General features: G+C 36.8%; 1 protein-coding gene across 1 annotated transcript in view; it reads right to left on the minus strand.

Moving 5' to 3' along the window:
* The window catches only part of galnt18b (UDP-N-acetyl-alpha-D-galactosamine:polypeptide N-acetylgalactosaminyltransferase 18b), a 139,746-nt gene that overhangs the window by 41,949 nt on the left and 81,454 nt on the right, over positions 1-16,343 (minus strand). The window contains exon 7 of the mRNA XM_067401495.1: positions 2,132-2,317. Within this exon, the coding sequence (XP_067257596.1) occupies positions 2,132-2,317 (186 nt within the window). The remainder of the gene's footprint in view (positions 1-2,131; positions 2,318-16,343) is intronic.

The raw sequence follows: 16,343 nt of genomic DNA on the forward strand, positions 1-16,343 counted from the left end.
CATCTAAAATGTAAAAACAATCAGTCTCCCCCACTTTATCGCTATGATAAAGTCTCACAAAGTCTTGATTTTGTTTTTGGAGTCTACTAGAACAGATTTTTAGGCTTGAATGTTAAAAAACAAACAAAAAAACACATTATACCATAACTGCGAGTTTCAACACACTACTAACGTAATTGTCAGGATCTTTCTGTCTTTTTTGTCTTTGTTTAATATTTCTTTGTTTGTCTTGTGCCTGAGTACATGGCTCAGTCTTTGTTTGTGTTGGCCATGTGCTCCCTCCTTGTTTCCCCTTACCACGTCCCCTTGTTTAGTCCTTGGGTGTGTTTAAAATCACCCCCTATACCCTCATTCACTATTCCCTACCTTACTCCACCAATGTAGTCCACTTGATGGAGTGAATGAAAACGAGTGAGTGAATTCGTACACTGATTGCATTTTGCATTGTTTGTGCTTGCTGTTTAACACTCTGAGGTCTGAGGGTATCGCCGGCGATACCACTGCGGTTTTTTTCTTACCAGTGTGAAAGAGACTCAAAATACTCTGTTAATGTTGCACATACGATTAAGAGTTATACACCATTTTAATCTGTGGAATATCTTCTTTTATTTGTGTACATGCAGAGTAACAACAAAATGTTGTTCTTTTTGTAAAATAAAGAAAACTAACATGATGCATGATCTCTCGTCTCCCTCTGAAGGAAGTCCAATCTGATAGTTCTCAGAAAATGAACTGTAACTTAGTGAATACTAAAATTAGACTTATGTCTAAAAAAACATTGAAATGTCAGGTTTTAAATCGTGTAAGTCAAATCGAAAACAAACATTCTGTGTTTATGTAATCTGTATGAAAAGAGAGCCATGTCAGAAGTCTGTGATTCAGCTCATTATCCGCTAATGCAGCCACGCCCACGGAGCCAGCGCTATTCAGACGCAAATTCTGAGTCAATACATGCATACATCGTCTCAATCGTGTATTTATTGTCTTGAAAAGTGTTTTGAATAGCCATAGTTAGTGATCTCTGTCCTCTGTTAGTTCGGTTAGTTCCTGGATTGCCTATTCTCCTTTAGTGCTCAGGCATATGTGGACTAAAGGTGTACAGAGCGCCCTCCGGCTGCGAGTATGAATTGAAAACACAGTATCCAGCACTCATAGTAATGACAATAAATCCTGAGTAAATATTACTCTTCTGTATAGAAAATTGAGAGTCCATGAGAATCCATTCATTTTTCTCCAAATGTGCATGCTTTTAAGCTAAAAGCCTATATGAAATGCAATAGAGGTAACGTAATCATTCCGAAATACATTATATTTTAAAGAATATAATAGAATACCATTATTTTAAATTGTAATAATATTTCAAATTATTGCTGTTTTTTCTGTATATTTGATTTACACCATGATGAGATTTGAATCATGATTACAAAGGGTTTTTTTCACAGCCTACCTGACTGAAAGGCCTCATTAATATGCAAGTCATTTCAGGTCATTATTATGTGATTCTTTTGTCTTCTCAGGTGAGAATCACCCATTATACATGAGGATTCACGCCTCCATGCATACTGTGTTTCTTGACCAAAGATGTTTTAGAAAATTTAAATCTCTCTATTGTTTTGTATGAACAAGCAGGCAGCATAATTTTTTACCTCATTTTGAAGCAAAAACTCTAGTCTACAACCTCAAATGCCCAGAAGTCTTGTGAACAAAGATTTAATATATATTTTTTGGCTTTATTTCAGTGACTTAAGTTTTTTCAATAACCACGCATAAACGTTATTCCTTCAAAAACACAAACATGTACATACATGCTCCTCACATATTATTGTAGCCTAGTTTGTGTTGAATACATTGTAATGACAATTTTTCCATTAATATGTTTATGAACAACTGAAAAAAGCACAAATGTCAGGGCATGTCAAAACTTCTCCAGGGTTCCAAAAATCCTCAGACCCCTGAGGGTTAATAAAGCAATAAGCCACAAGAAGCCATTGTTTACTAAACCCTAAAGTTTAGTTTTGGAACTTGTATTGCAGCTTTTCTTGTGTTACTCTCTCGTTTAGCATTCCTCATTTATAAGACGTGTTGGATAAAAGCAGAATTTCTAGCGGTATGTAGCTGACATAGATCTCACCTCTTGTGGAATGTTCCAGGCCATGTAGACGTGGCTTTTAAACTCATCCATCCACACTTCAGCCACTCTCAGAGCATTTCTGCGCACGTGGGCAGTAAGATCCTCCGTGTAGGGTTTGTGGGCGCGCTCGATATGGGCGATACGGGCACAGGGCAACACCTCCACACTTCCTCCACACTGCCACACCTACAAAGACAAAAACTAAATAAAAATACATTTTCACACTGAGAAACAGAACAGGCACAATTCTTGGCGAAGTGCAGAAGCTTTGTATCTTGCGTAACACTTCTGTCTTTAAGAATAAAGCTCATTTGGATGTCTTAAGGACACCAAGAGCCCCATGAGACCCTGAAAGGGAATTTAATTTATGGCAAGTGCAGTAAATAGGATACATTTAAAATACTGATTCGTCTCAAGGGGAAAAGATAGTGCATGTGTCCTTGCATGTGCACACACACAAACCGAGTGAGGCTGCTGTCTTCTATGACTGTATCCTAACACAGATGGCACCTCATAAGTGACTGATTTGCAACACTCTACACAGACAGCAACTCTGTGCAAAATTCAAATAGATCTCCACATGTGAAGCACATGAACCACAGTTACAACAGAGTTTAGAGTTAGTATGTTGCTAAGCTAACCATCAGCCTGTCAGAGCAAAAAGAATAATAAAAGAAGTGTGTACACTTTTGCATAGTTTAAAAATGTAAACTTTTCAGACACATACAGTAATTGCATGTTAATTGAAATCAAATGGAAATGTGGTATAGTTTGAATTCAATTATCTGAGCTGCTTCCTTGACCCACGTTTAAGAAAGACTTAAGTACATCTTTTTATGTAATTTCATTACTTCTTAAATGGTTAAAGTGTACCGCCAATCACTTATAGTAAATAAAATATACTTTAATGTAATTTCTATCAAAACTTTTGTCATGTATTTACATAAATTTGTAATGAAGTTGCAATTTAGTACATTTAAAATATATTAACTTTAAATATAATATCACATGACACTACAGTTCAAATTATAATCAGGTACTTTACATGTTAGTTAACACATCAAAATAAGTGTACTTCTTAAAAGCATGACTAAATATTATTAAAGGGGACCTATAATGCCTCTTTTCACAAGATGTAATATTAGTCTCTGGTGTCTCCAGAATGTGTCTGTCAAGTTTCAGCTCAAAATCCCCCACAGATCATTTATTATAGCTTGTCAAATTTGCCTCTATTTGGGTGTGAGCAAAAACATGCCGTTTTTGTGTGTCCCTTTAAATGCAAATGAGCTGCTGCTCCCAACCCCCTTTCCAGAAGAGGGTGGAGCTTTAACAACTCAACAACAACAAAGCTGGAGAATCTCACGCAGCAAAAATGAGGATTGTCAGTAACGGTGTTCAGCCTTACATTGTTTAAACCGGATTCAACTCATCCACTAGCATGTGTCGTCATGTTCATCTTTTGTGTTGAATTGACCCTCGTTTGTGAAGCAGTCCGGTGTAAAATGACGGCATGTCAACAACACTCTACTACAACAACTCTTCCTCTTCTCTAAAGCAGCCCAACATGGCCACACCCCCTTTGTTGTGTGTTCTTGGGGGTGGGGTTTATATCATTTTTGGGGTTTGTGATGTCACCAACCCAGGATGAAGCTTGTTGTAGTCGCTACCAGCCATTTGTTGTACGGTCATAATTAACTTTTATGAATTTCTGTTGATAAACTATGGAAAAAGGTGAATAAAGACTGAGAGGAAGAACCTGAACATCCAGAAAATATTATTTCAAGAAATGTTCAACATTTGTACTGTCTCGTCTATTTGTCTCATGTTCTGTGAGAGGGAGAGGAGTGTTTTTGTTCAGCTCTGTGTTTTTCTGGATGTCTGAATATGTTTCTTCATCTGTTTGAGTGTATTGTTTTGACCAGTGCTGTATAGCTGTGTTTTGTAGATTGTTCATTGTCAAACTACAAAATTATTTAAATTTGAATTTCTAAAAAAAATGCTATTATTTTATATGAAAAACAATTATTTTCTTTTATTGACAAAATATTTTAGTTTGTCATGTATATATTTTTAATTAAATCAGATAACATTTTTAGCTGTCATATGGTCATGTTATAACGTGCACCATCACATGTTACAATGTGCCCCACCTATGGGGCACGTTGTCACATTTCACTTTCCTTCTTTCTGGGTAAATAAAGAAAAAGTTATACACTGTATTAATGAAACAAAGCCACAAATTTGTACCAGACATGTGTGAAATTAATGTGGAACAAAATAAATTCTCTGAACCCTAAGTAGATTTACACAAACTGAGAAAGTCAAAAAGCGTTAGGTTGTGCCCCACTCTCCCCTATATGCTTTATAAACACAAATTATTGCCTTGCAAGTGCTTCCGCCAAAACCGCACTTCCGTATTCTTAAAAAAGCTTACGTTGAATGTCCTATGCCTTCACTATTCTACTTACGGAAAAAACGGAACTGATGGCGCGTTCGTTCCGTAAGTTGAATAGGGAAGGCGTAGGACATAAGCTTTTTGAAGAATACGGAAGGCGGAAGCACTTGCAAGGTGATCATTTGTGTTTATAAAGCATATACATTTGTATTTGTTTAGAAAATACCTTGTTATTCCTCGTCTGGTATCGTTTAAAGCCCTTTGAAGTAGCACTGAAACTGTAATTTTAACCTTCAACTGTTTGGAAGCCATTGAAGTCCACTATAAGGAGAATAATCCTGGAATGTTTTCATCAAAAACCTTCATTTCTTTTCAACTGAAGAAGGAAGGACATGGACATCTTGGATGACATGGGGGTGAGTAAATTATCAGGAACATTTTATTTGAAAGTGGACTAATCCTTCAAGTACACTTAAGTGGCCTTTTATTTCATTAAGATTACATTATCTATTTTCAAGTAATTTTTTTTACAATATAGAGACTGTACCAGCCATTTTGGATTTATTTGTCACTGAGATGGTCACAATACATTCACAATGCGACTTCAATCGTTTGGAACAGTATTCACATTGGTGGCACATATATGATGTCTCAAAATGGCACCCCCATAGGCAGTCAGGTAAGTATTGAAATATAACCCTACGGTTTTTATCTTGATGAAAAGACCAGTGTGAATTACAGCCTGTGTTATTCACCAGCAAACTTATTTGAAAAAGTTGGTTGACCAATGAAGTCTTAATAATTTATTTAAAAAAGCATAGCAGTATCCCGACCACAGACCGATGTCCAAACACAACAATACACTGGTGACAAGCTATGCTGTTTTCTATTTAAAAAAATAAAAAGCTGCATAAAGCAAAAAGCTCTTTCAGCAACAATAGAATAAGCATCCTAACTAATATCTATATGTAGAAACAATTTCCATCACTCTTTCAAGATTAGAACTGCATTTTGAAACCAATGTTTTGGTCAACCAATTTTCAACAACCATAGTCTGAGGAAAAATATTGCAATCTGAGAGGTCAGGACTTCACTTTGAAGCCAAAGGAAATATATCAAGATTGTGTCGAGTGTATTATGAGGCTGAGCAGAAGAAGCTATCAAGGACACTCAATATACTCTTCAGTCCAGCAGGTACACTCTGCTCTCACTGTGGGGAGGAAGATGGAGCTGTCATTACACCTCAGGCACGACTCCCTATCAATGCATTGCTTACTCTTAAAGGGGCGTTCACACTGACAGTGAATTGAAGTGACAAAGCCATATGAAGTCACTCATTTTCAAAGAGAGATGGCTGTTGGAGATTCAAAAAAGTTGAAGAATTTGCACTACAGGTCAAAAGTTTGGAATAATTATTGGAAAAATAAGTCTACCAGGAATTTGTCGCTGGCTCTTATGTAGATAGTGGTTAAACATGAGATATGATTCATTTGGGGTACAAACCTGATTCCAAAAAAGTTGGAACACTGTACAAATTGTGAATAAAAAAGGAATTCAATAATTTACAAATCTCATAAACTTATATTTTATTCACAATAGAATATAGCTATCATATCAAATGTTGAAAGTGAGACATTTTGAAATGTCATGCCAAATATTGGCTCATTTTGGATTTCATGAGAGCTACACATTCCAAAAAAGTTGGGACAGGTAACAATAAGAGACCGGAAAAGTTAAATGTACATATAAGGAACAGCTGGAGGACCAATTTGCAACTTATTAGGTCAATTGGCAACATGATTGGGTATAAAAAGAGCCTCTCAGAGTGGCAGTGTCTCTCAGAAGTCAAGATGGGCAGAGGATCACCAATTCCCCCAATGCTGCGGTGAAAAATAGTGGAGCAATATCAGAAAGGAGTTTCTCAGAGAAAAATTGCAAAGAGTTTGAAGTTACCATCATCTACAGTGCATAATATCATCCAAAGATTCAGAGAATCTGGAACAATCTCTGTGCGTAAGGGTCAAGGCCGGAAAACCATACTGGATGCCCGTGATCTTCGGGCCCTTAGACGGCACTGCATCACATACAGGAATGCTACTGTAATGGAAATCACAACATGGGCTCAGGAATACTTCCAGAAAACATTGTCGGTGAACACAATCCACCGTGCCATTCGCTGTTGCTGGCTAAAACTCTATAGGTCAAAAAAGAAGCCGTATCTAAACATGATCCAGAAGCACAGTCGTTTTCTCTGGGCCAAGGCTCATTTAAAATGGACTGTGGCAAAGTGGAAAACTGTTCTGTGGTCAGACGAATCCAAATTTGAATTTCTTTTTGGAAAACTGGGACGCTATGTCATCCGGACTAAAGAGGACAAGGACAACCCAAGTTTTTATCAGCGCTCAGTTCAGAAGCCTGCATCTCTGATGGTATGGGGTTGCATGAGTGCATGTGGCATGGGCAGCTTACACATCTGGAAAGGCACCATCAATGCTGAAAGGTATATCCAAGAACAACATATGCTCCCATCCAGATGTTGTCTCTTTCAGGGAAGATCTTGCATTTTCCAACATGACAATGCCAGACCACATACTGCATCAATTACAACATCATGGCTGCGTAGAAGGATCCGGGTACTGAAATGGCCAGCCTGCAGTCCAGATCTTTCACCCATAGAAAACATTTGGTGCATCATAAAGAGGAAGATGCGACAAAGAAGACCTAAGACAGTTGAGCAACTAGAAGCTTATATTAGACAAGAATGGGACAACATTCCTATTCCTAAACTTGAGCAACTTGTCTCCTCAGTCCAAAGATGTTTGCAGACTGTTATAAAAAGAAGAGGGGATGCCACACAGTAGTAAACATGGCCTGGGTTCCAACTTTTTTGAGATGTGTTGATGCCATGAAATTTAAAATCAACTTATTTTTCCCTTAAAATGATACATTTTCTCATTTTAAAAATTTCATATGTCATCTATTTTGTATTCTGAATAAAATTATTAGTCTAATACTGTTCCAGAGCAAATCGATTTGCGTTAAGGGGAAAATTAAGTTTCATAATTTTATATTTAGGCTATATTTAACTTAAATCCTGTAATGAAGTGCTGCTTTTGTACATTTGATTGATTTTTTTGTTTGTGTTTATGTCTTTTATAATGGATTTTGTTGTTAATTTAAATATTGTTGTTCAATAAATGTTATTTTATATAAATAATATGTCGTATTTGGTATTGGACCATTAGATGGCAGCAAAGACTGTCTTTGAGTCAGTCAGAACAAGGAAGTGGGAAATCCCTTTAACTTTTAAAAGGACAAAGATACTGCTTTCCTCAGTGGACATTCAAGCTGATTTTTTATAATGGATATAATATTATGGACATCGACCTGAAGAATGAGTGCTATATCAGATGCAGGTAATACACTCGTTTAGTCGATCTCTCTCTCATAATACCATAATACTCTACATAATACAATAAGTTTTAATGAAGCAACTCAACGTTCCTTTGTTACTAGCTCTAAAGTGACATATTAGAATTAGTAATGAAGGCTTGGGCTCAACTGTTAAACTGTCAATCTGTGGTGGAAGGAAGTAGTTCCTAACAAAAGAAAGTTTTTAAAGACACTCCATTGTTGTTTTCATTCTTGTGCCATTGAACCATACCACACTGCTACTCATGTGATATTGCTCATTTCAAAAATTTCAATACATTTAAGAATGTAATTTATTCCTCTGATGGCAAAGCTGAATTGTCAGCATCATTACTCCAGTCTTCAATGTCACATGATCCTTCAAAAATCATTCTAATATGCTGATTTGCTGCTCAAGAAACATTTCTTATGTTGAAAATAGTTTTTGCTGCTTAATATTTTTGTGGAAACCGTGATATACGACCATTCAATAGCCTACTTTTATTCAAGGACAAATTAAACTGATCAAAAGTGACAGTATTTATACTGTGAGCATTTGTAACGTTACAAAAGATTTCAACTAAATGCTGTTGTTTTGAACATTATATTCATGACAGAATCTTGAATTTCATAAAATTAATGTATAATGTTTTCCACAAAATAGTAAGCAGCAAAAACAGCTCTTTTAAATTGTAATTATATTTCACAATATTACAATATTTACTGTGTATTTGTCTAAATAAATGCAGCATTGGTAAGTATAAGGGACTTCTTTAAAAAATATAGAAACAATGGTAATGATTCCAAAACATTTGACTGGTAGTGTATGCAAATGAGCAGTTGCAATAGTAGGAGTTGCTCGGATACAGCGATCGAGTGTGAACACCTACTATCAACCAGCAGCACAGAAAATCTGTGACCTCCAGCCATTTAATCACTGTCAGTGTGAACACACAGTTAAGAGAACAGGAGATTCGGTCAAGCACACATGCCAATCACGCTTGTTTGTGAGAGGACCTCTGTGTATAGAGCTTTGGTAAGTGACTCTATGAGGTGCTTAAATGGGTCAGTTCAAATCTAACGCCACACCAGGCTACAGTTACAAGCAGGAACACAATTTGGTTTTGATGAAGAAGAGTCAATTATGGGTAGCCCTTCAATAAAATCAGCAGTTTCTATGACAATGGCACACCAATGACATGCAGACATGGAAACAGCTTGCAGAACATAAAATCCACTCCCTTGGGGACGTCTGAAAGCAAAAGGTCCAAGGACAACTGGCTTGGATGGTTTCCCAGATCAGAACGGTGCAATTAAAAGCACTTACTAGTATATACTTAAGCGGCAGTTGTTAAATTGAAAGAAAAGATTCTCGGCGTGGGTGGAATTGCTGTTGTCATGGTTTATTGTCGTTGTTGACCATAGCGTGCATTAGCAGTCGCACTGCCCTGATATTTACTCCTGTATAATTTACCCTTGTCAGACTCTATGTTTGACAGTCGCTGCTCTACTGTGAGTAACATGCACACTGAACTGAGTAGTGGGTGGTTTAAAAATGTCCGTTTCTCAAGTATGTGCGCGTATATGTGTGAATGTGTGACCGCCTGCTTTTATTCCTCTTTTCTGTCTGCCAATCCTCCTACGGACACTCACGGTTCCCCGAAACTAGAGCATCGCTGCCTCTTTATCAGTCCTAAACTTTGTCTTGCTGTTTTTTTTCACTCTCATGTGCTAACATTTACTTCCCAAATGATCATCCAAATGCTTAAATTTGCTCTGTTGTGATGACACTTATTGGAGAGTACATTGGTTCATATGAACCCGAATGTCATTCATTTCCTGTGCAAACATTTGTTCAATAGTGCTCCATTTCCGTGGAGTGCACTCAGTCCACATCACAGAGAGATGTTTGGGATAGCAAGAGTGGCAGAATGCTAATCAAACATATAACCATGTCTGAAATAGAATATAAGTGTATACACTGAAAATTGGCCACTATTATTAAAAAAAAAAAAAAAAAAAAAAAAAAAAAAAAAATTATATATATATATATATATATATATATATATATATATATATATATATATATATATATATATATATATATATATAATTATTTTTGTGATTATGACTTTTTGACTACATTATCCTGTTTATTATATACTGTAAACCCTAACACTCAAAATAATTAATTGGTTTAACTAGGGCAAACTTAAATTAAACAAATTAGTTTAATCAAATTAACTTTTATGAGTATTTAGAACTTTTTTTCTTTTGAGTTCACAAACGGACACATTTTAAGTAATATGAATTGTTTCATTGTTTTAACTTTTATGAACTTGTTTAGTTGAATTTAGACAAATTTAAATTTATCTGAAATTTACCTGAAAACATGAGCTTAGTTTGAGAATAGGTAGGCCATATGTATTTATTTTTTATTTGTATTTTATTTTTAATTAATACAGTTGACTCAGAATTTAAAAGGGGACATTTCTTGCTTTGGCTGCTGCGAACTCTTCAGTTATCTTGGAGTAATCCAATTTGTGACAGATTTGGTGCTCAATTTGACCATTTGCAAAGCTCTGCCCCTTTAGCTACTATAGCTATGTCCGACAAGTCATGCCACTCTCACGCCACACATCATGTTCTCACAGAGTGAAAAATACATTGCGGAGCAAAGAGGACAATGACAACACATCGACAGACATGACAGTGCAGGTTACTTTTGATACAAATTTTGTAATTTTTAAAGAAATTTAAACAAATACCATTTTGTGGCTCTTCAACGTGTCATGACAGATTGTTGAAGTGCCACAGTTCAAGCGGCTTGTGAACTGATCACCTCTTCCTACTAGTTAAGTTATAGCATCAAATAACCATGAATGAACATCAGAAAGAATATTGTTTCAAAGAAAGACGTCAGTACACTCCATTTTTCAAGTTCAAGTTCACTGACATTAATCTACTAAGTCCTCTGACTGCTTTGTTGGACATAATGGCGGATTCAGTGTTATGATTGGTTAGATCGCCTGTCAATCAAATTCCCAGCGAAGACATTGTCGATCGTGCTCATCATGGTGCGTCACCCTCTAGTGGTCTGGCGCACTTCCGACAGCCCTGGATATATGATAAATGTTCTATATTGCTGTACTCTCTCAGCAATTGCTATGCTATGCTAATGTTATCAAAGCATTGTGTTACTAATTTGCATTTGTTAGATTAGCTAGTTACAGTATAGCTAGCTACATTTCTACTACTAAAAACACAAGTTGAGATTATATGATAATTTTAGCCAGATATGCTTACTTAAATTCAGAATTTTTAAACTTAAAAAAAAAAAAAATGTAACGGATTACCTCAAATATTTTGAGTTTTGCCATCTTATTCGGGTTTACAATGTACAGTAACTTTCCAATTAAATAAATAATATGATACAATTCACTTATTGTGTACATGCATGCATTTACATTGTACTTATAAAAAAATGCCTGCATATAATTACAGCTGTAATTCATTACTGTAATTACATCTATAATTACACTGTTGACCCTTACACCTTCAATCACCTAACAAGACACCTAATATAAAGTAAGACCAGAAAAGTTCCTAAAAGGTACTAGATTAGGTTTTTCGGTTTGTAACAACAACAGAACCCTTTTTAGTGCTAAATAGAACCTTGATGTTGTTATAGAGAACCTTATAGATTAGAACCTTACAGAGTTTTTAACTCTACAAGGTATTATAAAACCATGTAGCATCTATTAGGATTTTACATAAAAAAAATAAATAAATAAATTCTAATACTATCATTCAGTTAAGTCTTAGAGACAAAAACAGATACATCTGGCACTGACGCTACAGATAACGCCAGCATACGGTGATGCTGCACATGCTTTGCAGAAAGTATTTTTGTATCTAATTTCCAACCCTGCAAACCTCTAATGAAAAAGACTCGCAATGATGACATGTCTATAAATACCTCCTCAGAGTTTCTGTCACCTTGCTATGTTTAGTGTTCCATAGTGAACTGCGTAGCAAATCAACAATCCACAACTGGAGATCTGAGCTATAGTTCACAGAGTAAAACCAACAGGAAATGGGAATGTATGTAAAACAACATTAATTAATTATGCTCCAACAGCACTAGCCCATTGATGTGCTGACGTGACTCTTTATTGTAGCAAACGGTAGCTATGTTCTATTCCAGACTAGAAAAGGCCATCTGTTTCAACTTCTGAGGTGCTCCATCAGCAAAGCCTCATTCCCTTTGGATACAGAAGGACGCAAAGAGCCCTCACACAATGCTGCTCGATGCCCTTCAGACCTTGGCCTACTGCAAAAATACCTGCAACATGCTCTCATTTTCCTTTATCCTTTATCTCAATGCCTTCCCAAAGGATATTATGTACAAAACATGCTATGAGTTTACATAGCTAAGTGCAGAAATGTTCTCTGATATTATGAATGAATTGACAGAGATTTACTTTGATTTAGTTTAATGAGCAAACAGTGATTCATGAGCAGAGTAGCAGAATCCAGGTATAGCAGAACTAAATGAAGAATAAATGTAAATGTTACTTCTATTTCACACCGCTACTCTGGTCTAAAACACGGTGAACACGGGTAAGTGGAGGGACAAAATCAGTAAAAAAAAAAAAAAAAACAAGTAAATATCAGCCCCTCAAATCAATCAATCTGGAGCACCTGAACTGTTGCATGATGGAAGATCAAAACCGAGTCATGGATAACATTATGATCACTGACAGGTGAGGTGAATCACACTGATTATCTCTTCATCACGGCACCTGTTAGGCAGCACCTTAGGCAGCAAGTGAACATTTTGTCCTCAAAGTTGATGTGTTAGAAGCAGGAAAAATGGGCAAGCGTAAGGATTTGAGTGAGTTTGACAAGAGCCAAACTGTGATGGCTAGACGACTGGGTCAGAGCATCTCCAAAACTGCAGCTCTTGTGGGGTGTTCCCGGTCTGCAGTGGTCAGTATCTATCAAAAGTGCTCCAAGGAAGGAACAGTGGTGAACCGGAGACAGGGTCATGGGCGGCCAAGGCTGCACGTGGGGAGCGAAGGATGGCCCGTGTGGTCCGATCCAACAGAAGAGCTACTGTAGCTCAAATTGCTCAAGAAGTTAATGCTGGTTCTGATAGAAAGGTGTCAGAATACAGACCAGTCAGGGTGCCCATGCTGACTCCTGTCCCCCGCTGAAAGAGCCAACAGTGGACAGATGAGCATCAGAATTGGACCACGGAGCAATGGAAGAAGGTGGCCTGATCTGATGAACCATGTTTTCTTTTACATCATGTGGATGGCTGGGTGCGTCGCTTACTTGGGGAACACATGGCACCAGGATGCACTATGGGAAGAAGACAAGCCGATGGAGGCAAAGTGATGCTTTGGGCAATGTTCTGCTGGGAAACCTTGGGTCCTGCCATCCATGTGGATGTCACTGTGACACGTACCACCTACCTAAGCATTGTTGCAGACCATGTACACCCTTTCATGGTGGCTGTGGCCTCTTTCAGCAGGATAATGCTCCTGCCACAAAGCAAAAATGGTTCAGGAATGGTTTGAGGAGCACAACAACGAGTTTGAGGTGTTGTCTTGGCCTCCAAATTCCCCAGATCTCAATCCAATCGAGCATCTGTGGGATGTGCTGAACAAACAAGTCCGATCCATGGAGGCTCCACCTCGCAACTTACAGGACTTAAAGGATCTACTGCTAACATCTTGGTGTCAGATCCCACAGCACACCTTCAGGGGTCTAGAGGAGTCCATGCCTCGACGGGTCAGGGCTGTTTTGGCAGCAAAAGGAGGACAAACACAATTTTAGGAAGGTGCTCATAATGTTATGCCTGATCGGTATATTTCACTCTATAATGAAAGGACAAAACAAGAAATTATACTTGGATAAAGAAATCTGAATTTTGGGGGAAACATGCTTAGCTGTCATTAAAACCTCACTATTAAATTAATATTAATGGTCTTTTTTTAGTTTCTTTATGCAAACTATAATGGGTGGAAATATGACATTTCTTGACCACCCAGTTAATGCTTGTGGGCCACAAGAGTCATTTTGAATATTTTATTCTGAACCATCAAATCTCTGCATGGCCTATTTATTTTATCTCTGGTACACTATAATTCGCTTACATGTTCCACATAAAGTCCTTTATTTTTTTTCTAGTGATTCAGTGTATGAGAAGACTCCATCTGCACATTGCATAAATGCTTGATGAGCTTTAGCACACAACACTCTAATCTCCATTTATCACCTCAGAAGGCTTCAGACATGTGATTCATTTGCTTTTCACCCACTTACAATTTAACGCAGATTGAGGACATAGTACATCTACCTCTATATAGAACTGCAAACACACTCTCCTATTTTTATTTGAAACAGTGATCTGTGATATGTGTAGATTCGAAAATTGTCTTCTCTCTTGAGAATTAATCTGCAGACACATAACTCACCATCTTATTGTCGGCGTAGTGCTGCTGTAATATACTGCAGACAGATGAAACCTACTGGGAATTGTAGGTAAAGTGAGGTAAAAGGTAGTAGCGCATCTAATCTGACTAAAGCACCTCTGCCTTCTCTCAGCAGCCTGTCTTTTCATTGCTTTTACCATAATCTGGTATAAACAGACATGAACAAATCTAGCACAACGTGTCTCGTGTGCCTTCTGGTGCAATCAGATGATTCACTTTCCATTTATCCACAAACCAGCGAGGGACAGTGAAAAAGTATGTCTCTGAGAAAATTGTGCATGCTTTCAGAGAAGAGCAATCAGTGGCCCATTATCAAGCATACAAATCTTAAAAGCATGCCATTCACTGAGGGAAAATTACCAGGGAGGGACTCTCTCCTTTAGCGTGATTGATGATTATATTTCACTGTGCTTGGAGAGAGTGGTCACAGCGTCGAAAGTCAAGGCATTTTAAGGCTGAGCTGACTCACGGAGAGGACAGGTAGGGACAGCAAGTTTGCCCTCTAGTCTTTGAATTTGATATATTATACACAGTACGTATGTGTATTTTTATTTTGTCATCAGCAATGCCCAATGTCACAAATACATTTTTAAGTGTCTAAATACTTTTTGGGGTCACAGAACACTTGAAGGTTATTACTGGATTCCTTCAGGGATAATAATGGCTCTCTGCACAGGTACGACACATTTATTAATGTGCTGGGATGGAGGAAGAGACATTTGCGAACGAACCGGCAAAGAACTGCAGAAAAGGAAAGCAAACAGGGTCAGAAGTGCGACTGTCATACACTACAGGTCAAAAGTTTGGAGTAATTAGCATTCTTTAAAGCTTTTGAAAGAAGTCCCTTATGTTTTCCACAGATGCAAGGTACAAAAATACAGCAAGGTAAAGTAATATTGTGAAATATTATTACATTTTACAAAGGGGATGTTTTCTTTTTGAATATATTTTAAGTGATGCATTTTTTTAAGTAATATTTTCAGCATCATTACTCCAGACTTCAGTGTCACATGATATTCAGCTATTAAATTGATCAAAAGTGACAGTAAAGACATTTACAATATTACAAAAGATTTCTATTTCAAATAAATGCTGTTCTTTTGAACTTTATATTCATCAAAAAGTTTGCACAGTTTACATAAAATATAATCAGCAAAAAAATAAGATCTATTATTATTAACTGAGAACCAATAATTATGATAATTGAGCAGCAAATCAGAATATTAGAATGATTTCTGAAGGATCATGAGAAACTTGGAGTAATGATGCTGAAAATTTAGCTTTGCATCACATGAATAAATTAAAATATATTGAAATAAAAAAGTTATTTAAATTTTTTTTTTTTACTGTATTCTGGATTAAATACATACAACCTTGTTGAGAATAAGAGATTTACAGACTCTTGATCAATTTTAGTAAATTACATATCTAACACTGACATTGATATTTTTATTTCTAGCACAGCAACTGAAATTTAAAGATACTATTTTATGCTACAAAATATTCTTTATGAAAATTAACTAAAATATGTATTCAGCCCCATGTGTCCCGCAGATTAAAACTAAATTCTCAAGCACTCGCTAGTGAATCAATTAAAAACCACCACATTTTCTAGCTAAAACCCCATAGGACATTGGGGCTTACAGTTCATAATAAGTCATTATTCAGGTTGTGAGTTTGAAGGGCATCTCTGAAATGAATACTAAATAGTTATTCTGTGAAGTTAGACATGAAGCAAAACAAATGTATAAGTAAGGAAAACAAAACTGAAGTGTTTATAATATCCCAGCAGGCAATGCTGGTTCAATTATAAAGAAATGGAAGCTGAATCAAACCACCCAGACACTGCCTAGAAAAGGCTGCCCTACGAAACTCCTTGCAGGAACAGCAGGAGGCTTGTGAG

This window comes from Chanodichthys erythropterus, chromosome 11 (assembly GCF_024489055.1).
Source record: "Chanodichthys erythropterus isolate Z2021 chromosome 11, ASM2448905v1, whole genome shotgun sequence".
Lineage (NCBI taxonomy): Eukaryota > Metazoa > Chordata > Actinopteri > Cypriniformes > Xenocyprididae > Chanodichthys > Chanodichthys erythropterus.